Source organism: Ranitomeya variabilis, chromosome 2 (assembly GCF_051348905.1).
Source record: "Ranitomeya variabilis isolate aRanVar5 chromosome 2, aRanVar5.hap1, whole genome shotgun sequence".
Lineage (NCBI taxonomy): Eukaryota > Metazoa > Chordata > Amphibia > Anura > Dendrobatidae > Ranitomeya > Ranitomeya variabilis.
This window is the reverse complement of record NC_135233.1, coordinates 299,868,990-299,894,361: the sequence shown is the minus strand read 5'-3', so window position 1 is coordinate 299,894,361 and position 25,372 is coordinate 299,868,990. Positions and strand designations below refer to the sequence as shown.

The 25,372-nt window shown below is 41.5% G+C and overlaps 1 protein-coding gene across 1 annotated transcript in view; it reads left to right on the top strand.

Annotated features, from left to right (window-relative positions):
• Positions 1-25,372, top strand: part of GUCY2F (guanylate cyclase 2F, retinal) — a 182,750-nt gene that overhangs the window by 42,140 nt on the left and 115,238 nt on the right. The window contains exons 5-10 of the mRNA XM_077285143.1: positions 11,971-12,055; positions 12,364-12,460; positions 15,069-15,212; positions 16,558-16,638; positions 16,723-16,899; positions 24,851-25,007. Of these exons, the coding sequence (XP_077141258.1) occupies positions 11,971-12,055; positions 12,364-12,460; positions 15,069-15,212; positions 16,558-16,638; positions 16,723-16,899; positions 24,851-25,007 (741 nt within the window). The remainder of the gene's footprint in view (positions 1-11,970; positions 12,056-12,363; positions 12,461-15,068; positions 15,213-16,557; positions 16,639-16,722; positions 16,900-24,850; positions 25,008-25,372) is intronic.

The following is a 25,372-nucleotide window of genomic DNA, read 5'->3' as shown; positions in this document are numbered from 1 at the left end:
CAGAGAATGGTCCGAAAAAGAAAAAAAATCCAGTGAGCGGCAGTTCTGTGGGCGGAAATGCCTTGTTGATGCCAGAGGTCAGAGGAGAATGGGCAGACTGGTTCGAGCTGATAGAAAGGCAACAGTGACTCAAATCGCCACCCGTTACAACCAAGGTAGGCCTAAGAGCATCTCTGAACGCACAGTGCGTCGAACTTTGAGGCAGATGGGCTACAGCAGCAGAAGACCACACCGGGTACCACTCCTTTCAGCTAAGAACAGGAAACTGAGGCTACAATTTGTACAAGCTCATCGAAATTGGACAGTAGAAGATTGGAAAAACGTTGCTTGGTCTGATGAGTCTCGATTTCTACTGCGACATTCGGATGGTAGGGTCAGAATTTGGCATAAACAACATGAAAGCATGGATCCATCCTGCCTTGTATGGAGCATCTTTGGGATGTGCAGCCGACAAATCTGCGGCAACTGTGTGATGCCATCATGTCAATATGGACCAAAATCTCTGAGGAATGCTTTCAGCACCTTGTTGAATCTATGCCACGAAGAATTGAGGCAGTTCTGAAGGCAAAAGGGGGTCCAACCCGTTACTAGCATGGTGTACCTAATAAAGTGGCCGGTGAGTGTATATCTGTGTATATATGTAGAAGGAGGTATTTTCGTTTTTGCGTTTTCATTTGTTGCTCCCCTTCTTCCCAGAGCCATAACTTTTTTATGTCTCCGTCAATATGGCCATGTAAGGGCTTGTTTTTTTGCTTTTGAACGGCACCATTGGTTTTAACATAACATGTACTGGAAAACAGGAAATAAATTCCAAGTGCGGTGAAATTGCAAAAAAAGTGCAATCCCACAGTTGTCTTTTGTTTTGCTTTTTTACTATGTTCACTAAATGCTAAAACTGACCTGCCATTATGATTCTCCAGGGCATTACTAGTTCATAGACACCAAACATGTCTAGGTTCTTTTTTTTTTATCTAAGTGGTGAAAAAAAAATTCCAAACTTTGTTTAACCCCTTCCCGACATTTGACGTACTATCCCGTCGAGGTGGGGTGGGCCCGTATGACCGCCGACGGGATAGTACGTCATCATCGATCAGCGGCGCTCACGGGGGGAGCGCGGCCGATCGCGGCCGGGTGTCAGCTGCATATCGCAGCTGACATCCGGCACTATGTGCCAGGAGCGGTCACGGACCGCCCCCGGCACATTAACCCCCGGCACACCGCGATCAAACATGATCGCAGTGTACCGGCGGTATAGGGAAGCATCGCGCAGGGAGGGGGCTCCCTGCGGGCTTCCCTGAGACCCCCGGAGCAACGCGATGTGATCGCGTTGCTGCGAGGGTCTCCTACCTCCTTCCTGGCTGCAGGTCCCGGATCCAAGATGGCCGCGGCATCCGGGTCCTGCAGGGAAGGAGGTGGCTTACCGAGTGTCTGCTCAGAGCAGACACTTGGAAAGCCTGCAGCCCTGCACAGCAGATCGTCGATCTGGCAGAGTGCTGTGCACACTGCCAGATCAATGATCTGTGATGTCCCCCCCTGGGACAAAGTAAAAAAGTAAAAAAAAAATTTTTCCACATGTGTAAAAAAAAAAAAAAAAATTCCTAAATAAATAATAATAAAAAAAAATATATTATTCCCATAAATACATTTCTTTATCTAAATAAAAAAAACAAAACAATAAAAGTACACATATTTAGTATCGCCGCGTCCGTAACGACCCAACCTATAAAACTGCCCCACTAGTTAACCCCTTCAGTAAACACCGTAAGAAAAAAAAAAAAAAAACGAGGCAAAAAACAACGCTTTATTACCATACCGCCGAACAAAAAGTGGAATAACACACGATCAAAAAGACTGATATAAATAACCATGGTACCGCTGAAAACGTCATCTTGTCCCGCAAAAAACAAGCCGCCATACAGCATCATCAGCAAAAAAATAAAAAAGTTATAGTCCTGAGAATAAAGCGATACCAAAATAATTATTTTTTCTATATTTTAGTTTTTATCGTATAAAAGCGCCAAAACATAAAAAAATGATATAAATGAGATATCGCTGTAATCGTACTGACCCGACGAATAAAACTGCTTTATCAATTTTACCAAACGCGGAACGGTATAAACGCCTCTCCCAAAAGAAATTCATGAATAGCAGGTTTTTGGTCATTCTGCCTCACAAAAATCGGAATAAAAAGCGATCAAAAATGGTCACGTGTCCGAAAATGTTACCAATAAAAACGTCAACTCGTCCCGCAAAAAACAAGACCTCACATGACTCTGTGGAGCAAAATGTGGAAAAATTATAGGTCTCAAAATGTGGAGACGCAAAAACTTTTTTGCTATAAAAAGCGTCGCTGGTTTCACACTTGCGTTTTTGTCTGCAGCGTTTTTTGCACAAAAAAACACATGCGTTTTTTCCCTATATTTGACATTGAAAACGCATGCGTTTTTTTGTACGCGTTTGGTCGCGTTTTCAAACGCATGCGGTTTTTTTCTGCATGCGTTCATTTTCAGAAATACAACCTGCAGTATTTTCTTGCGTTTTTAAGCACATGCGTTTGTTTGCGTTAAAAACGCATGCATTTTTATCGAAAAAAAACAGAAAACACACTGAAAAGCCACCCACCACCATCAAGGTGATAAAGGGATCCAAACCCTAACCCTACCCCTAAACTCATCCCTAACCGTTTAATGAACATTTTCTGACAGTCATAGTGCCACGTATTTCAGTGCCACGTATTTCAGTGCCACGTATTTCAGTGCCACGTATTTCAGTGCCACGTATCACGTATTTCAGTGCCACGTGTTTCAGTGCCACGTATTTCAGTGCCACGTATCACGTATTTCAGTGCCACATATTTTAGTACCACGTATTTCAGTGCCACGTATTTCAGTGCCACGTATTTCAGTGCCACGTGTTTCAGTGCCACGTATTTAAGTGCCACGTATCACATATTTCAGTGCCACGTATTTAAGTGCCACGTATTTCAGTGCCACGTATTTCAGTGCCACGTATTTCAGTGCCACGTATTTCAGTGCCACGTATTTCAGTGCCACGTATTTAAGTGCCACGTATTTAGGTGCCACGTATTTCAGTGCCACGTATTTCAGTGCCACGTATTTCAGTGCCACGTATTTCAGTGCCACGTATCACGTATTTTAGTGCCACGTGTTTCAGTGCCACGTATTTAAGTGCCACGTATCACGTATTTCAGTGCCACGTATTTCAGTGCCACGTATTTCAGTGCCACGTATTTCAGTGCCACGTATTTCAGTGCCACGTATTTCAGTGCCACGTATCACGTATTTCAGTGCCACGTGTTTCAGTGCCACGTATTTCAGTGCCACGTATCACGTATTTCAGTGCCACATATTTTAGTACCACGTATTTCAGTGCCACGTATTTCAGTGCCACGTATTTCAGTGCCACGTGTTTCAGTGCCACGTATTTAAGTGCCACGTATCACATATTTCAGTGCCACGTATTTAAGTGCCACGTATTTCAGTGCCACGTATTTCAGTGCCACGTATTTCAGTGCCACGTATTTCAGTGCCACGTATTTAAGTGCCACGTATTTAGGTGCCACGTATTTCAGTGCCACGTATTTCAGTGCCACGTATTTCAGTGCCACGTATTTCAGTGCCACGTATCACGTATTTTAGTGCCACGTGTTTCAGTGCCACGTATTTAAGTGCCACGAATCACGTATTTCAGTGCCACGTATTTCAGTGCCACGTATTTCAGTGCCACGTATTTCAGTGCCACGTATTTCAGTGCCACGTATCACGTATTTCAGTGCCACGTGTTTCAGTGCCACGTATTTCAGTGCCACGTATCACGTATTTCAGTGCCACATATTTTAGTACCACGTATTTCAGTGCCACGTATTTCAGTGCCACGTATTTCAGTGCCACGTGTTTCAGTGCCACGTATTTAAGTGCCACGTATCACATATTTCAGTGCCACGTATTTAAGTGCCACGTATTTCAGTGCCACGTATTTCAGTGCCACGTATTTCAGTGCCACGTATTTCAGTGCCACGTATTTCAGTGCCACGTATTTAAGTGCCACGTATTTAGGTGCCACGTATTTCAGTGCCACGTATTTCAGTGCCACGTATTTCAGTGCCACGTATCACGTATTTTAGTGCCACGTGTTTCAGTGCCACGTATTTAAGTGCCACGTATCACGTATTTCAGTGCCACGTATTTCAGTGCCACGTATTTCAGTGCCACGTATTTCAGTGCCACGTATTTCAGTGCCACGTATTTCAGTGCCACGTATTTTAGTGACACGTATTTCAGTCACGTTTAGGGTTAGGGGTAGGGTTAGGGTTAGGGTTGCAGGTAAAGTTAGGGTTAGGGTTTGGATTACATTTACGTTTGGATTAGGGTTGGGATTAGAATTATGGGTGTGTCAGGGCTAGGGGTGTGGTTAGGGTTACCGTTGGGATTAGGGTTAGGGGTGTGTTTGGGTTAGGGTTTCAGGTAGAATTGGGGAGTTTCCACTGTCCAGGCACATCAGGGGCTCTCCAAGCGCGACATGGCGTCCAATCTCAATTCCAGCCAATTCTGCGTTGAAAAAGTAAAACAGTGCTCCTTCCCTTCCGAGCTCTCCCGTGCGCCCAAAAAGGGGTTTACCCCAACATATGTGTTATCAGCGTACTCGGGACAAATTGAACAACAACTTCTGGGGTCCAAGTTCTCTTGTTATCCTTAGGAAAATAAAAATTTGGGGGGCTAAAAATCATTTTTGTGGGAAAAAAAGATGTTTTATTTTCACGGCTCTGCGTTATAGACTGTAGTGAAACACTTGGGGGTTCAAAGTTCTCACAACACATCTAGATAAGTTCCTTGGGAGGTCTAGTTTCCAATATGGGGTCACTTGTGGGGGGTTTGTACTGTTTGGGTACATCAGGGGCTCTGCAAATGCAACGTGACGCCTGCAGACCAATCCATTTAAGGCTGCATTCCAAATGGCGCTCCTTCCCTTCCGAGCTCTGTCATGCACCCAAACAGTGGTTCCCCCCCACATATGGGGTATCAGCGTACTCAGGACAAATTGGACAACAACTTTTGGGGTCTAATTTATCCTGTTACCCTTGTAAAAATACAAAACTGGGGGCTAAAAAATCATTTTTGTGAAAAAAAAAAAAGAATTTTTATTTTCACGGCTTTGCGCTATAAACTTTAGTGAAACACTTGGGGGTTCAAAGTTCTCAAAACACATCTAGATAAGTTCCTTGGGAGGTCTAGTTTCCAATATGGGGTCACTTGTGGGGGGTTTGTACTGTTTGGGTACATCAGGGGCTCTGCAAATGCAACGTGACGGCTGCTGACCAATCCATTTAAGTCTGCATTCCAAATGGCGCTCCTTCCCTTCCGAGCTCTGTCATGCGCCCAAACAGTGGTTCCCCCCCACATATGGGGTATCAGCGTACTCAGGACAAATTGGAAAACAAATTTTGGGGTCCAATTTATTCTGTTACCCTTGTAAAAATACAAAGCTGGGTGCTAAAAAAATCATTTTTGAGAAAAAAAATAAAAATTATTTTCACGGCTCTGCGTTATAATCTGTAGTGAAACACTTGGGGGTTCAAAGCTCTCAAAACACATCTAGATAAGATCCTTAGGGGGTCTACTTTCCAAAATGGTGTCACTTGTAGGGAGTTTCAATGTTTAGGCACATCAGGGGCTCTCCAAACGCAACATGGCGTCCCATCTCAATTCCAGTCAATTTTGCATTGAAAAGTCAAATGGCGCTCCTTCCCTTCCAAGCTCTGCCATGCGCCCAAACAATGGTTTACACCCACATATGGGGTATCATCGTACTCAGGACAAATTGCACAACATTTTTTGGGGTCCAATTTCTTCTCTTACCCTTGGGAAAATAAAAAATTGGGGGCGAAAAGATCATTTTTGTGAAAAAATATGATTTTTTATTTTTACGGCTCTGCATTATAAACTTCTGTGAAGCACTTGGTGGGTCAAAGTGCTCACCACACATCAAGATAAGTTCCTTAGGGGGTCTACTTTCCAAAATGGTGTCACTTGTAGGGGGTTTCAGTGTTTAGGCACATCAGGGGCTCTCCAAACGCAACATGGCGTCCCATCTCAATTCCAGTCAATTTTGCATTGAAAAGTCAAATGGCGCTCCTTCCCTTCCAAGCTCTGCCATGCGCCCAAACAATGGTTTACACCCACATATGGGGTATCATCGTACTCAGGACAAATTGCACAACATTTTTGGGGGTCCAATTTCTTCTCTTACCCTTGGGAAAATAAAAAATTGGGGGCGAAAAGATCATTTTTGTGAAAAAATATGATTTTTTATTTTTACGGCTCTGCATTATAAACTTCTGTGAAGCACTTGGTGGGTCAAAGTGCTCACCACACATCAAGATAAGTTCCTTAGGGGGTCTACTTTCCAAAATGGTGTCACTTTTAGGGGGTTTCAGTGTTTAGGCACATCAGGGGCTCTCCAAACGCAACATGGCGTCCCATCTCAATTCCAGTCAATTTTGCATTGAAAAGTCAAATGGCGCTCCTTCCCTTCCAAGCTCTGCCATGCGCCCAAACAATGGTTTACACCCACATATGGGGTATCATCGTACTCAGGACAAATTGCACAACATTTTTTGGGGTCCAATTTCTTCTCTTACCCTTGGGAAAATAAAAAATTGGGGGCGAAAAGATCATTTTTGTGAAAAAATATGATTTTTTATTTTTACGGCTCTGCATTATAAACTTCTGTGAAGCACTTGGTGGGTCAAAGTGCTCACCACACATCAAGATAAGTTCCTTAGGGGGTCTACTTTCCAAAATGGTGTCACTTGTAGGGGGTTTCAGTGTTTAGGCACATCAGGGGCTCTCCAAACGCAACATGGCGTCCCATCTCAATTCCAGTCAATTTTGCATTGAAAAGTCAAATGGCGCTCCTTTCCTTCCGAGCTCTGCCATACGCCCAAACAGTGGTTTACCCCCACATATGGGGTATCAGCGTACTCAGGACAAATTGTACAACAACTTTGGGGGTCCATTTTCTCCTGTTACCCTTGGTAAAATAAAACAAATTGGAGCTGAAATAAATTTTGTGTGAAAAAAAGTTAAATGTTCATTTTTATTTAAACATTCCAAAAATTCCTGTGAAACACCTGAAGGGTTAATAAACTTCTTGAATGTGGTTTTGAGCACCTTGAGGGGTGCAGTTTTTAGAATGGTGTCACACTTGAGTATTTTCTATCATATAGACCCGTCAAAATGACTTCAAATGAGATGTGGTCCCTAAAAAAAAATGGTGTTGTAAAAATGAGAAATTGCTGGTCAACTTTTAACCCTTATAACTCCGTCACAAAAAAAAATTTTGGTTCCAAAATTGTACTGATGTAAAGTAGACATGTGGGAAATGTTACTTATTAAGTATTTTGCGTGACATATGTCTGTGATTTAAGGGCATAAAAATTCAAAGTTGGAAAATTGCAAAATTTTCAAAATTTTCGCCAAATTTCCATTTTTTTCACAAATAAACGCAAGTTATATCGAATAAATTTTACCACTAACATGAAGTACAATATGTCACGAGAAAACAATGTCAGAATCGCCAAGATCCGTCAAAGCGTTCCAGAGTTATAGCCTCATAAAGGGACAGTGGTCAGAATTGTAAAAATTGGCCCGGTCATTAACGTGCAAACCACCCTTGGGGGTGAAGGGGTTAAAAAAAAAAAATGGTGCCATTTTCCGATACCTATAGCGTCTCTATTTTTCGTGATCCGGGATCAGGTGAGGGCTCAGTTTTTGCGCGCCGAGCTGACGTTTTTAATTATACCATTTTGGTGCATATACATTCTTTTGATCACCAGTTATTGCATTTTATTGCAATGTCATGGCGACCAAAAAAAATTTAATTCTGGCTTTTTGATTGTTTTTCTTGCCATTCAGTTTAGCGATCAGATAAATCCTTTTTTTATTGATAGATTGGGCGATTCTGAATGCGGCGATACCAAATATGTGTATACTTGATTTTTTTTTTATTGTTTTATTTTGAATGAGGCGAAAGGGGGGTGATCTGAACTTTTATATTATTTTTTTATATATTTTTTAAAACATTTTTTTTAACTTTTTGCATGCTTCAATAGTCTCCATGAGAGACTAGAAGCTGCCATAACCCAATCAGCACTGCTACATACAGGCAATGATCAGATCGCCTGTATGTAGCAGAATTACTCATTATGAGCGCCGACCACTGGGCAGCGCTTATAGCAATCTGGCAGTAACAACCATAGAGGTCTTTAGGAGACCTCTTTTTGTCATGCCAACCCATCGGTGACCTGCTGTCATGTGACGGGGGTCACCGATGGACAAATTTCCGGCGTGATTGCCGGAAGCGCTGTTTAAAACAACTGACATGTGCCAGGAAAGATGTTGGCTTAGAGCTGGAGCCCACATCAAAGGGAGGGTATCCAACATCGGCGTACTATTATGCCCGATGTCGGAAAGGGGTTCATCACAAAAGCAAACTACAAATTAGGTATCCACATGAACATATTAAACTGAAAGAATAATTCAGTGGGTTATTTCATTAATAATGGGATCAGTAAAAAAAAAAAGAAGCAACACCAGAAATTGCTTATTTTTGTATTTGCAGCATAAAAAAAATTATTTACATTACATGGTAATTTATATGTACAGCAAACCAGTGGCCTAAAATAGTACAATTTTTCCTGCATAAATTAAGGCTTTAAATATCCACGTAAGTAAAAACATATACAAGTTATGTTTGCTGAAAAATGGAGCGGCAAAAATGGAAAAAATTGTCTCGTTATTAAAGAAGTTGTCCACTAGTTGGACAACTTCTTCTCATAACCCTTGCTTGGCCCCATAAAATAATAAAGCTTATACTCTCCTCCCACGTCGTTCCTGCGGTGTCGGCACTCTGACTCCCGAGACTCCCGTTTCATTGTTGTGACATGGGACTCCGGCGCCCAATCAGTGCTGGTGTCACTGTCCACGCCTCCTGTCAAATTAAGCAGGAAGAGGAAGTCAGGACTTCCTCTTCATGTTCGATTTGTTCCGAAGGTGGGGACAGTGATGCCAGCGCTGATTGGGCGCCAGCATCACATGTCACAACAACGACACGGGAATTGATATTTTGTTGTTACCATTTAAACAGTTTTGCTGCAATTAAAACTGGAACCCAGTAAATAAATTGTCCCCTTTCAGAAAACTTTTTTACATAGGCTGTGATAGCTATAAATACAAACTGGGTATTGTTTCCCCTCCCGAGGTTCAGCTTTCCTTTGCTCCCTAGACTCTGTTCTTTGTCTGCAGCACTGAAGTCACTATGGGCGCTGCAGCCCATCAGTTAACTCATTGGCTCTGTTCTGAGAGCTGCAGACAAACATCAGAGACCAGGCAGAAGTGGAGCACCGGTGCTGGACCCGCAGACTGTAAGTTATACTCTGTTTTTGAATAGCTACTGCAGCTCAATGAAAGAAAGTATTCTGAAAGGGTACAACCCCTTTAATTTGGTGATGATGCATTTTTTACATACTGCCTAGCATGTGAATACATATAGCAGTGGTATACCTATGCTTTTACTTTATTTTTTTATGATCAGCAAATTCAGTAGCATCTAATTGCTGTAGATGAATTTTAAGTATTAAAAAACTTACACTAATGTTATAATTTACCTAATATTAGAAATTAGTTACTTCTGCTAATCTCTGGAGTCTTTACATGTGGGTGTCATGCAGTTAATATTTCCTAGAGTCTATGATTTTCTTGTATTATCCATTTCTCACCTGAATCGTGCAATCATTGGAGAATACGAGAGTAATGGATCAGGCTGACGCATGCTATCATTTAACTGATTTCCGAAGAAGGGGGTTGATTGAATGTGTATTCACATCCACATTCATTTTCCTGTCAATCTTCCTGCTGGTGTGTAATATAACTGCATATCCACCGAGGAATATATCACATTGTATACAGCGTGTTAGATCTACTGTCTCACATGAATGTATCAAGAAGAGCCAAACTGGGGCTGAAATTGATCCCAGGCAATTTGTAAAGCACAAATGTCCATGCCACGCTCTCCCACACCTGCTTTCCTGGATTTGGCTAACGCTTGAGAAAATAAAAAAAAATACTGTAAATTAAATGTAATTCCTAAACACATACTATGCCTCTTTTTCTCCCTGATTAATAGGCCATACTGAGGAGTCCTGTTACAGAGACAAAATGTTAGATGACACAACCAATATAGTGCGCTACTTATGATCAGGTCCAAGCAGTGGAGTTTAGAAGCTGCACAACGTAGAAGGAGAAGCAGGAGAGTTAGTTACTGGTGTTCTATATAACTTTTCAGTACTGGTCAAAAGTTTGGACACCAGTTTGTGCAATGGTTTTCCCTGTTCTTATTGGAATGTGCACATTGTAGATTCAGACTGAAGGCAGCAAAGCTACCCAGCTATACATATGGAAGCAAGAAAAGAAACATGTGTGAAACAAACCAGAATATGTGCTTAACCTTAAATTTCTCAAAGTCTCCCCCAGGTTTGTCTTTCCCAGCTGATCTCCTGCCAGCACGGATATATTAGGCTGCTCCTCCTCCTGTTCCCTGCCTGATCTTCTTCGGAGGTTGGTCTGAGGTTAGAACAGGCAGCACGGGTTCACAAAAAAAGACCGGGGTCAGGAGTGGAAAGGTCAGACAAACCGTGTAAACGAGTTGGGTCAGTAACAGGAGAGACAAGAGTAAAAACACAAGGATGACCACTGGAGATGAACAGTAACAGGAACCTAAGTTAAGGCAGAGAACAGGATGAGGAGCAGAACAGCAAATGCAGTGAGTATCACAGCACTGGAGACAAGTGCGAATTACCGCCGGCCATGTCAGTAATCTGTGGCTGCTGGACAGGAGCCCCAAGAACCGCCTCTTACTTCACGTCATCCCAGGCTCCTCGCTGAGACATAATGCACATGTGATGTTGCATCAGGCTGGCTGGTCAAAAAAGAGCAGCAGATGTAGTGAGGTGAGAGGCGGTTCTCAGAGCTCCTGTCCAGTGGTCACAGATTACTGATGGGACCAATGGACCGGGAGATGTGATTTAACTTGCATCAACTTTACCATTAATACTAATAATACCCCATACAGGAGAAAAATAACACCTCCATTGACTACTACTATATACTAATCATAACGAAATACCACTGTACCAACTGACACTAGTTGACTGTCACTCTGTAGACCTTACATGTATATACAATACAGATAAATCCAGTGACTTGCATTTTATTTCTCCAATACTTCTTTAATTCACGAGTCATCTCTGCAGATTGTAATGCACGAACACATTTGGCTGATCACTTTTCCAGCACCCTACAAACCACATAAATGCCATAACCATCCCTAGTACCATAACCATCTGCTGTATGCACTGGGTCTTAAAGGGGTTGTCGACTACTAGGACAACCTATTCTCGAAATGAATGTTTGGTGTCAATAAAATGAAAGCACTTATACTCACCTCCCATACCAGAGCCGTTCCAGCGGTGTCCGCACTCGCGTTCCCGGGGCTCTTGTGTGGTTGTTATGACGTGAGCCCGGCATTCAATCAGCGCTGTCGTAACCGTCCTCATCTTCTGACATATTTAACATCACAGGAAACCAGGGCTGCGGTTGCTCTCTGACTTCCACTTGATGTTCGATTTGTCCCAAGGTCGGGACAGTGACGCCTGCACTGATTGTGGCCGACACCACAGGAACAGTACTGACATGGGAGGTTACTATAAGTGTTTTTATTCTATTGGTGCCAAATATTCACATCGAGAAGGGTTGGCCTTGTAGTGGACAACCCCTTTAAGAAAATAAAATTCTGTTAAAACATTTAGAAACTTATAAAAATAAAACTTTTGGGATACTCTTCTGAATATTTCAATATAATTAATCGATATTTTAAACTTTCATTTATTCTCAGGTATCGATCCTGCCTTTGCAATAATGGTGTTTCTTTGCATAACTGTTGCCATCATCTCCATAAATGGACTTGCTTATGTAATAAGGTATTTTATCGGAGGTTTTCTGATATAAAGCTATTTTCATTGCATTTCATGTTATAATCTTTTCTAAATAATAAATAGCCAGATAAAACAAATGATAAGAATAAGTAATCTTATGTATGGAAATTGCAACATTAAACATTGGTATGTGACTTGACTGGTAAAAAAAAAAAAAAAAAAAAATCACATTTTCAATATTGCATTGTGATTAAAAAATAATGTGAATATAATTGTGATTTTTTTTAATTATTTTCATTATCTAACTCCTGCCTATATTGTAATCCAGATACCTGCATGTATTTATTTTTTAGGCGTCGAATTAATACAACTAAATTGGTTAGAGGACCAAACAAAATTCTTTTGACTTTGGATGATGTCACTTTTATTAATCCACAAATCAGCATTAAGGTACGTAAAATGTTCTATCAGAGTCCAAAAATCTTTACACATTCAAGAAGAAATTTAATTTAGTTTAGTTAGAAATGATTTATCTGTAATGGCTCATAGCTGAGTTAGCGCTCGTGCAGACGTTCGCTCCGTGCAAATCAGTCCGATCTCGGACTGCAATGCCAGGACTAGCCGCTTCTTGCAATGTAAGGGCTAGGACTAGCGGTCATGCTTCGGTTGGGTGACTCGCGGCCAGTCTGTGCATTGCATTTGTACAGATGTCTGGATGAGTTCTTATCAAAATGATTTGATGTGGTCACCCAGTCATTTAAGACAGACTGGAAAAGGCTATCTATGACCACTTCTGACAATAAAAGAAAGATATTTTATCCTATGCTAGATGATTTACCTTGAGTTAACAAAACACAGAGGGGAGGGGAGTTTAGGGAGAAGGACATTTTCATTAGCTTTATGCCCTCAAAAATGATGCACAAAAGTAGCAGATTTTAGTGCAAGCTTCCTTTGTACATAAGATTTCCATCTGTGAATTGTGAGGTCTCCTAAGGCTTTATACATTTATTAAAATTTATGCCAGGAATTGGAGTAAAGTATAGCACATGCTTTTCTGGCACATTGACAGGCAAAGATGCTTAGGCCTCCTAATTAATTTGTTTTGTTTAATTCCAGCATATAGGACGCCAATCTTAGTAAATTCTATCTATCAAGATAAGGGAGCATAGTAAGAGTATAGCTTACTATGATACACACTATGGCCAGTCCTTTGATGGAGGAGAATGTGCTTTATTATGGTAACATCCATCTAAACATGCTTCTATTACCTCTGCCTTTGTCAGGTGAAACTGCACCAATGCTGTGAATGCCACTGGGCAATGGTAACATGTTTCAGTTTAACTTCCGAATAGCTGGGACTTTTTGTTCTTCCTTCACTTCATTTGTATTGTAGGAAAGGGCTGTTTATAAGTGTAATAAGCTATCGGCTGTGAGCTATGGTCACTGTTCCTCCCTATTTAAGACCCCAGCAGTCAGTCTCTGGTTGCCAGTTATAGGTCATACTTACTCTGGTTCACTCCTGCTTCATTGCTCAGACTCAACCTATTTATTCCCGTTCTTGACCTCGGTCTTGACCTCGGCTTGTCCGACCATCTCTCAAATTTGTTCCTGACCATGACCTTATGGTTCTAACCCAGTATTCTGAATATTGTCACCAGTCTGCTCCAATGGCCAGCAGCCACACCGTGGATGTAACCAGGGGAGTTGGTGTAAGTCCAGATTCCTATATAGGGGATTAAAGGGTAAAGGCCAGCATCTGCTAGATGGAGTGGCTTGCACAAAGCCTGTCTTTGGAAGCCCTATTAAGAGCTACCAGCTTTTTCACTGACAGTGCACCATAACAATTATTACCTGGTACATAAAATAAAGAAAAAATTACAATCAGAAAATAAAAGCTTATTGGAAAGAAAGAATATGTTCAATATCTGGTTCTAATTAGTACTAATTCAGATACCTTTGAATAAAAAGTATAACACCTTATTAATATGTTTGCCACAGTTCGGTCATGTCATTGATACCGACTTGAAAATACCCAATCATGGCACATGTTATAAGAAGAGTTTTTCAGCTCTGTATTTGGACCTTGGCATGCCATTAGATTCATATCAGCTTCAGTTTGTATAATCATTTACATATGGCACAAAGGGCCCAATTCCTCATTTGAATTTTTTTTATTTAGGTCTCTTTTCTTTCTTGACTTGTGTTTTTGCTGTTTTTTCTTGCACTAAATTTCATAAATTTTTCACAAATTAAAAATGTTTTTTTCTGCCTTAATAGTTTTTTTTAAGATACGCTATAGTGAAAGAGTGGGCTAAAAGTTAACCTTTATTATAAAAGGAACACACAAACATATATAAAAAAAACACACAAAGAGACCCGTTTAGTTATCCAGTGTCATTACACAATCCTATTTAACAGTTTTCCAACTTTTTAGAGCTATCTAATTCCATTTTAATTTTTCCACTGTTTTTGTTAGTGTCATACACTAGACAGTCTAAACTTTTATATATATTTTGCAAAAAAATTGAGATCCTTATTCCTTCTTGTGTTTGCGCTTGCTTTTTGTCAAATTTTTGTGTGTGTTTTTCTCCTGTTTTTCATTTACCCATAATTTTTTTTTCATTTGCACCTTTTTTTAAGTTTTTTTTGTTCACCCGTTTGTTTTTTTTACCATTGTAGGTGGTGGTATAGATTTTCAAATATTTTTTGCTGGTTCCTCAATTGCGACTCTTCACAATTTTTGCAAAATTTGGAGTAAATGTACTCCCTAAATGTACTCCCCATTTGATTTTCTGCTAGTTTTTTGTGCACGTTTGCGACGTGCTACTTCTGCTACAAACAGATCAGAGACAATAATATAAACCAATTTGACTTTGTGCCAAATTCATGAAACATGCAACATTTCAAATAATTTGGCGTAAAAAATCAATAATTGTCACAAAAAAAGAAAAATACCTTAATAAATGTGAGTGATGAATCAGAGCCTGAATGATTATATTATTTGTATTCTTTTTAGTGTCATTTAATTATAATATGAGCAATATACTTTTTTTTTAAGAGAATGAGCAATGATGGCAGTCGCACCAGTGACAGTGGACATGTTATCTCAGATATCAGAAGTATGAGGTCACCAATGAGATCTGCATCTGCTAAAAGTCTCACTCCAGCTACCTTAGAAAACTCCAATGTTGCAGTTTATGAGGTGCGTTACATTTCCTAATAACCAGTGCTGGATTGGAACTAAAAAGCAGGTCTAGCACAAAAATCCCAACAGCCCACGTATAATAATATATCAAGGAAAAATAGCAGTGTGCAATGCAAGGTTCAGTGAATATTGCTTTATTTACCAAACCCATAAACATATTATCCAGGGCTTTTTTGATTTGCTGATAGACTAACAGATGTAGAATATATCAAACACCAAATTAAAGGACGAGGAAGGAGGATAGTTGCTCACCAGAATATGCTAGAGACCGTCCATGCCTGGAATTCAGTGGCTGACTACCACGTATAAGCACATGTAGAAACAAAGGATTTTTCCGGCACAGGAGTCCTTTTCTTAAAAAATAATTTTCTTTATTCAGCCATCTTCATCAGTAAAAACAGTACATACGGGGGGACCCCCAACGCCTGACGCGTTTCGGACCCGTTAAAAACGGTCCTTTCTCAAAACTTTACACATAATCCTAACAGTTTTGAACAAAATAAATACTTCTGTTACTTTACAAGCAGATACAACATCAGCAGAGCACCGTACTTGGTCACTCACCATCTTCTTATTAGCAAAGGGGTAAGAGGTTTTCCAAAAATAGAAGTTCCTGCATAATCTTGTCTGTGTCCCAGTTACAAGTGAAAAAAAATGTATTTGCAGCTTTGGGACTATAAAGGAAATCCACACATAGTGCAGTATAGTTTCTTTACTCCAAATACACATAGAAACATACATAGCTGTTTTCTCAATACATTAATGTGGCCCTCTGTATTCAGCCTGATGTTGTGTTTTTCTTCCTTTCGAGTTTATCGTTTCAGGAAATAGTTTTGCGTGAATTGTCCCTTTAAGTTACTAAAAATGGGAAGAGCTATATCCTTCTGAACTTCCATATCCTTCAAAACTGTACAGAAATAAGCGAGTCTGTATCTTGATGGTTAAAAAATAACCATTGGTTTAATTCTTATTTCATAAATTAGTAGTACTTGTGAAAATAACAACCTTTGTAAATATCTTCTGAGAAAAAGTGCTTTTTTTCTCCTCTTGGATTGATCTTTCATGGTCAATTTGTGGGTAAAATTTGGAAAATCTGCATTCAAGTTAAGACAGGGAACACATTGCACTCTGTAAAGCCTATGCAGAACATAGCCTTCGTGTGTTCACAATACTTGTACATTTGAGAAAGAGCATTTGATGCAGAAACAAATTACTTAAAATGATTTTGGATATATTATTTTTTTCCTCAAAAATTCTGAGATTCAATATATTGTTCAAAATGACAATTTCAAAAGTAAATGTATTGTAATCTATAAATTGATTTGTTTTTGTATTTTCTAAGGGTGATTGGGTGTGGATGAAAAAATTCCCTTCTGGAGATTTTGGAGACATTAAGCCTGGAACCAGTGATACTTTTGAAATGGTATGATAAATCATTGCAGCTGAGCTTTTCTGTGCCTGTTATATTGTATGTTAATTGTACTATTTGGTTTATTCCTATGGACAGATGAAGGATATGCGTCATGAAAATGTCAACCCATTCCTAGGTTTCTTCCATGACTGTGGGGTTTTCGCTATCGTCACAGAGTTTTGTTCCAGGGGCAGCTTAGAGGACCTTCTCCGAAAAGAGGACGTTAAACTGGACTGGATGTTTAAATCCTCTCTTCTTCTAGATCTGATCAAGGTGAGCAAAGCATCATGATAAATTTGCCAGAGATTTTGTAGGTTCAAAAGAGATAACAAATTTAAGGCTTTACTTTTTTTGTAATGCTAAATAGTATGCTGCCACCTGTTTTGTTATTCCTGATACAAGTGTATCTTTTACAAGTGCACCGCATTGTTAGATTACACAAAGTCGAGGCCAAAGGTTTTGAGACTGACACAAATTTTTTTTTTTTACAAAGTTTGCTTCATCAGAGCTTTTTGATCTTTTAGGCAGATATTTGTATGATTACTAAAGTACAACCATAAGCATGTTATAAGTTTTTTAACTTTTTTTTTTAGAAAAAAATGTACTCAAAAACTCAATATTTACGGTATTGGCCCTTATTTTTGAAGACTTCTGCAATTCATCCTGGCATGCTGGATGTCAGTTTCTGGGCCTAAATTCTGACTAATGGCAACTCATTCCTGTCCAATTAATGCTTGGAGTTTGTAAACATTTCTGGTTTGTTTGTCTACCTGCTTTTTGGTGATTGACCACAGGTTTTCAATGGGATTGAGATCTGGGGAGTTTCCTGACCATAGACCCGAAAGTTCAAGGTTCTGTTCACCGAGCCACTTGTTTATCACTTTTTCCTTGTGACATGTTGCTTCATCATCGTTGGGAGAAGTTGCTCTTGGAGGATGTTTAGATCCCATTCTTTCTGCTAGTCTTCTGCAGTCGAATCCCAGTATTTTCAACAGACTGACATTCTGATGGAAGTACATGGATTGGACTGCAGAGGACTGTGGTAAAGTTATTTTTTCTGATGAAGCCACCTTCAGACTGTTTGAGACATTTCGAAGAGTGATTGTCTGGAGATGGAAAAATAAGTGCTACCATAAGTCTGGTGTTATGCCAACAGTAAAGTGTCCTGAGACCATTTATGTGTGGGGTTGATTTTTCATCCAAGGGAGTAGGATCACTCACAATTTTACCTAAGAGCAAGGCCATGAATAAAGAATGGGGTCTAAACATCCTTCAAGAGCAAGTTCTCCCAACCTTCTGGGATCAATTTGGTGATGAACAATGCTTTTTACCCTTCGCCATGACAGCACCCACTGGAGAGATAGGGATCCACCCCAAGGAACAGGAAACCTACAGAGACATAAAAGGGGGCGGTCCCCCTCTCCTCCTCAGTTTAGGTTTCCTGTTCCCAGGGGACAGGATCTCTGAAGACTACAGAAGATCTTACCTGGGCTAGGAGCATCCGCCTGTGCGGTTTCTGCGGGAACGGCAGGGGATGCAGTCCAGATGCAGCGTCGGGGGAGATTCCGTTAGACGGCTCCCCCCTCGTCTGGCCGGCATGTGGGATGGCTGAGTCCGGGGGAGACGCCGCCGATTCCACAAGAGCAACGCTGCAGAGGTGCGGCCTTGAAGAGGCTCCAGACGCGGACCACCAGGTAAAGGGTCCGGGATCTGCGGCACAGCTGCAGCAGCAGCCGGTACACCGCTCCATAGCGCAGGCCGGGATAATGGCGGCCGCACATGCGTGGAGTGGTGTAAGAATCCCCAGAATGACCCGGAGGTAGAGGAGCACTTCCGGGTCACTCACACAGCGGTGGGGGAAAGCGCGGTTTCGCGCATGCGCAGTACACCGCTGTGAAAGAAAAAAAAAAAAAAAGTTTACTGACCGGATCTTGGCCTATAAAAAGGGGGAAGTTGCAAACGCACAGGCGATGCAACATGTCATCCCCAGGCAAGACTGTGGACCCAGCAGGTGAGCCAGCCAGCAGAAGGTCCTCAGATGCCAGCCACAGGAGTGAGACCAAGGATTCAAGATCCAGAAAGTCGCAGCCTCCTATTTCGGTACCGTACAGCTTCACTGGGTGAGTGTAATTTCCCCTCTGCCTATAAAGCTGACACCCTTTTCCACAAATGTCTTCTTCTCCCAGGCCAAAAAGAGACAGAAATCTAAGCACAAGCAATGTGCGTTATGTGACGAGCCTCTCCCAGATTCCCACCCCAAAAAACTCTGCAATCAGTGTATGGCGGAAACAATGCAGAGCCCATCTATGTCGGTCACAGATATACGGGCCATAATTAGAGAGGAATTACAGGCCATCTCACAAGCCAGTACCCCCCCTAAAAAATCCGGGAAAGAAAAGGCTATATCCAGCTCTGAGTCCGAGGAGGAAGGCGTTATCCACTCAGACTCCTCGCAGGCGTCATCCTCTTCCTCAACACATTCCGACATTGAGGGTCGAGCTTGTTTTCCCCTTGATGGGGTGGACAACCTAGTAAAGTCCATCAGGAATACTATAGGTTGTGAGGATACAAAAGACGACCAAACTGCACAAGACATCATGTTTGCAGGGTTGGCGGAGAGGAAGAGAAGAGCATTCCCAGTAATTCCTGCGGTTAAGGCACTGATAAAGAGGGAGTGGGAGAAACAGGACCAGAGAGGTTTTCTCCCGTCAGCCTCCAAAAGGAAGTACCCCTTTAATGATGAGGAGTTAATTTCATGGACTAAAATCCCTAAGGTGGACGCTGCAGTCGCCTCCACCTCAAAACAGTCAGCTCTACCAGTCGAGGATGCGGGCCTACTTTCTGATCCTCTAGATCGGAAGGCAGAATCGTCACTGAAACGATCATGGGAGGCTTCCACGGGCATATTTAAGCCATCAATTGCCAGCACGTGCACAGCTAGATCCATGCTTGTTTGGATTGATCAGCTGGATCAACAGATCGAACAGGGGGTCTCCAGACAAAAATTGCGGGATGCGATACCACTAATTAGAGGTGCAGCAGCATTCATGGCCGATGCTTCAGCTGACTCTCTTCGCCTTGCAGCAAGATCAGCCGGTCTAATTAATAATGCCAGACGTGCGTTATGGATGAAGAGCTGGAAGGGGGATACGCAGTCAAAGGCTAAGATCTGCGCTATTCCGTGTGAGGGTGAGTTTTTGTTTGGGAAAGCATTAGACGAGATCCTCAAAAAAGCAAAAGAGAGGAAAAAAGCCTTCCCTGACCCCTCAATTCCTTTCTATAGGAAGACCTTTAGGAAGAGGCCATTCGGGAAAAGAACACAAAATGAAAGATCGTCACGATGGGCCACAAGAGAGGGAAAACAGGGTGGCACTATGTTCAAAGGCCCCCCCTTCCGTAGAGACAATAAATTCTGAAACACCAGACACCCCAGTAGGGGGTAGGTTAAAATTTTTCTTTCCCCAATGGCGAAAAATCACGTCAAGTTCCTGGGTGCTAAATATTATTAAGGAAGGAATGAAAATAGAATTCCTCCAAATTCCCCATGATTCCTTTATTTTAACAACTCTTTCCTCACCAGTGCAACAGAAGGCCCTTGAACTGGAAATTAGAAGCCTTATAGTTAAAAATGTTTTAGTTAGGGTGCCAAAGGGACAAGAGGGTAAAGGGTTCTACTCTCCGTTATTTTTAATCCCTAAACCCGATGGTTCATTTCGAACAATTATAAATCTTAAAAAACTCAATACGTTTATTAAAAATTATACGTTTAAAATGGAGTCTATTAGATCGGCCATTAAACTCCTTTTCCCAAATTGTAGAATGGGCGGCATTGATTTAAAAGATGCCTACTACCATCTCCCTATCCATAGTAGGTATCAAAAATACTTAAGAGTGGCAGTAACTCTTGAGGGGGAGATTCATCATTTCCAGTATACAGCCATGCCCTTCGGTCTCTCCACGGCACCCAGGATCTTCACGAAGGTAATGTTAGAAGTAATGGCCTACCTTCGCCAGAGAGACACATTAATCATTCCCTACTTAGATGATTTTTTAGTTGTAGGAAATTCGTCCCTTCAATGTGCGGAACGATTAGCTGACACTGTCTCGTCCTTAGAAAGCCTGGGCTGGATCGTCAACTATAAAAAATCCAGACTCATCCCACTTTCTCTTCAGACATTTTTGGGGTTTAATCTAGATTCCATAAAACAAAAATGTCTACTTCCCCAAGAAAAAATATCTCTTATAGAGGGTAAAGTAGTGGCGGCCATTCACAAACCTCAAATGTCCCTGAGAGCAGGAATGTCCTTGCTAGGATCCCTCTCCTCCTGTACTCCAGCCGTTCAGTGGGCACAACTTCATACCCGAACATTACAACATCAGATACTTCGGGAACAGAGAAAATTTCTGGGGCACCTTGAATCGAAAATAACTTTATCCGAGAATGTCTTATCCTCCTTAGAATGGTGGCTAGATAAAGACAACCTAGCGGGGGGTGTCCCTTGGGTAATATCACCATCCCACACGATAACTACGGACGCTAGCCCCCACGGGTGGGGCGCACACATGGGAGATAGATTCTGCCAGGGAACCTGGGATAAGAATGAGGATTTATATTCATCAAACCTGAAAGAATTGAATGCGGTAAACTATGCACTGCGTCAATTTCTCCCACAGCTACGAGGAAGCCACGTCAGAATCTGTTCAGACAACACTACGACAGTGGCGTATTTAAACAAACAAGGCGGCACAAGATCAGACGCTCTAATGTCTTCCGCAAACAGTACCTTAATCCTGGCCGAAAAGCATCTGTTGTCCCTCTCGGCAGTCCACATCAAAGGAGAGGACAATCAACAAGCGGACTTTCTAAGTCGACACACTCTTCATCAAGGAGAATGGTGTCTCAATCCTCACATTTTTCACAAGATAACATTGTTATGGGGCAAACCCCAAATAGACCTGTTCGCTACAAAACAAAACAAACAAGTCCAGAAATTCGCATCTCGGTCCCGTGCAGATCACCCGGACATTCTAGATGCCCTCCAAACACCATGGCAATTCAAGCTAGCATATGCTTTCCCTCCGATAATTCTGCTTCCACAAGTAATACGGAAAATCAGGGAAGAGCAGGCCAGGATAATACTGATAGCGCCATTCTGGCCCAAGAGACCATGGTTCTCGTGCCTGCGGTCAATGTCGGTGACGGATCCTTGGGTCCTTCCCTCAATCCCAAACCTTCTCTCTCAGGGACCTTTCTTCCACCCTCAGGTGGACAGCCTCCACCTGACGGCCTGGAATTTGAAAGGCAGATATTAAATTCCAGGGGGTTTTCAAAAGGCCTAATTGATACACTCCTGCTTAGCAGGAAACCATCTACAACAAAAATTTACACCAAAGTATGGAAGAAGTTTCTTCAGTTCCATACTAGTTCAAACCCCTCTGAAGTCTCAATAAAATCTATACTAGAATTTCTACAGAAAGGGAAAGAGTTAGGTCTGTCAGTTAACACACTAAAGGTCCAGGTGTCCGCTCTCGGTGCCCTCTATGGCCATAATATTGCTGGTAATAAATGGGTATCCCGCTTCATCACGGCCTGTGAACGAGTTACTCCTGTCCACATACCTAGGGTAGCTCCTTGGGATCTAAATCTAGTCTTAGACTCTCTAACAGAATCTCCGTTTGAGCCTATAGACACAGCATCTTTGAAACACTTGTCGTTAAAAACAGCCTTCTTAGTAGCCTTAACATCGGCTAGAAGAGTCAGCGACATTCAGGCCTTGTCGATAGATCAACCTTACCTTCTCACATTTCATGACAGACTAATCTTAAAACCGGACCCCTTATACCTTCCTAAGGTAGCAGGGAAGTTCCACAGGTCACAAGAGATACATCTTCCTACCTTCTTTAAAGACCCCTCTACTCCTGAAGAACAAAAATTTCATACTCTAGACGTCAGGAGAGTAGTTTTGCAATATATTGAAAAAACTAGTAGTTGGAGGCAGAGTAGGGCTCTGTTCATATCCTTCCAGGGCAAAAAGAAAGGATATGGAGTCACAAGAGCAACATTATCCAGGTGGATAAGAGACGCTATCCGGTTGGCTTATTCCATGAAAAATGAAGAACCTCCGGAGGGTATCAAAGCACATTCCACCAGAGCCATGGCTTCTTCCTGGGCCGAAAAAGGGAACGTGCCAATCGAGGATATATGTAAGGCTGCAACTTGGTTGGCTCCTTCCACTTTCTATAATCACTACAGGCTTGACCTGTCTTCCGACTCTGACCTACACTTTGGCAGGACTATCCTCAGCACGGTGGTCCCCCCCTAGGTGTTGGTCTCTGGAAATCTCTCCAGTGGGTGCTGTCATGGCGAAGGGTAAATAGCCGGATTACTTACGGTAATGCTCTTTTAATGAGTCCATGACAGCACCCAGTCACATCCCTCCCTAATAAAAGCCAATGTAATTACTTCTATGAAGTTTATATTCTGATGATGCATTATGGTTGACTAATACTGGCGGTCCTCCGGGTACTCTGAAATTAAACTGAGGAGGAGAGGGGGACCGCCCCCTTTTATGTCTCTGTAGGTTTCCTGTTCCTTGGGGCGGATCCCTATCTCTCCAGTGGGTGCTGTCATGGACTCATTAAAAGAGCATTACCGTAAGTAATCCGGCTATTTTTTCAGCATGATGGAGACCAAGTCACAAGTTAAAAGTAATAACTAAGTGGCTCAGTGAACAAAACATTGAAATTTTGGATCCGGTGCCAGGAAACTTCCCAGATCTCAATCCCCCTGAGAACCTGTAGTGAATATTCAAAAACTTGGTGGACAAACAAAACCGACAAACAAAACAATTACCCTACCTGCAACATTGATCCACCACCATGCTTGACAGTTGAGATGAGGAGTTTGTACAAATGTGCTTCATTTGTTGTGTGTCAGTGTGGTGCAGGACATAATGGCTAAACATCTCCACTTTATTGTCATCTGTTCAAATGACATTGTTCTAGAAGTCTTGTGGTTTGTTCAGATGAAACTTTACAAGCTTTAGCCATGCTGCTATGTTCTGTTTAGAAAGAAGGTGCAACCATCCAAACAAACCATATTTGTTCAGTCTTTTTCTCATTTAAATTTAACATTCATGATCTTGATATCTGAAGCCTTTAGAGTCTGAGCTGTAGTTCTTAGGTTTTTGTGAAGTTTATCTGAGTTTTGCACGGTCTTTCCATGAGGTGAATTTGCTGGGATGTCCACTCCTGGGATAATTGTTAACTCTATGGATTTTTTTTTCCAGTCATAAATACTCTCTCACACTGAAGAATGGGCTCCAAATTGTTTGGAACAATTAATCAAGGGCAATTGATTATGATCACCTAGCTGTTACTTTTCCTTTTAATTTCTATGGAAGCATTAAGGGTTTAGTTAAATTTTCATATGCAGCATCTGCATTTTGGCCAGTTTTTCTTACATATAAAGTAAGTAAAAATTGAGAGCCTGCAGTTGATCTTCAGTTCAGTAAATAACTAATTTTAGGAACTTCATAGCTAAATTAATAGTACAAGCAAGGATAGTACATTTTGTAATATATTATTGGTGTAAAAAAAGCTTCTTTCCCCAATTATCAGCCACGTCTCTCTTGTGCTAATAATTTGCTTTCAAAAAGTGCTCAAATCTATCTTCAGTTCTGTCTTCAGTGAGAGATACAATTATCTCTAGAAGTGTATGGAGGTGTGCAAATGCAAAAAAAAACACAAGGAGAAGCTGTTTGTGACTAGATCACACATGAAGTGCAGGATACAGGTCTTATAATGGTCAGAAATAGTGTCATTCCTCATATACACCTATCACTGCTTATTCTGGAAAGTTACCTGAATGTGCAGTTACACTTTAGGGCTGCATTCACATATCCGTATGTTGTGGTCTGTGAGTTGCCGGCCACAGGTTTCCTGACCTGAACTTAACAGCTTCATAGGCATTTCCGAGGCTGTCGAGCTTTGGTTAGACCGGCATTGCAGACTGTTCTCGGACAAGAATATGTGAGGTTACGTAATGCTGATACCTCATACATATACAAAAGGCACATTTATAATAAAAGAGATATAACAGATAGTCAGTTTTGGGAAACTGTTTTCCTTTAAATTTGTTTCTCTAATGTTAATGGTGGTAAGTACTTAATATGTTGCATTTAGTAAACAAATCAATATATTTGCATTCATATGTTCTACCCAGGGCATGAAATATTTGCACCACAGAAAATTTGTTCATGGTCGACTCAAGTCAAGAAACTGCGTTGTAGATGGACGTTTTGTTTTAAAAGTGACTGACTATGGTTATAATGAGGTTTTGCAAGCTCAAAGGATCGCTCATGAAGAACCCTCCGCACTTGGTAAATATAACAATTATACAAAAAAATAATTTTCGTATAGTACCCTGAGGATAGGGAATATAAAAGGGACAGCACCGTGCAGGATCTAAGCGCAATATTAAAAATATCACATACAAAAGTGCAAAGCTGATGCACTCACCAAACTGAGATTGAAGGAACAGCGTATTGGCCCTGGGGGAGTGTCCCAAACCAAGGTCCTAGTTGCTCGGTCTGCTGCATGGCTCCTGGTCAACGGTGCAATCCTCAGTCTGCAGGTGAAAAGTAAAAAGAAACAGAAATCCAGTCTGGTGCCGGCGCTCCCGAAAATTGTAACATGTGATAGATCGGCTTATTTTTTTTTTTTAAATTTATTCTGAAATGTACCA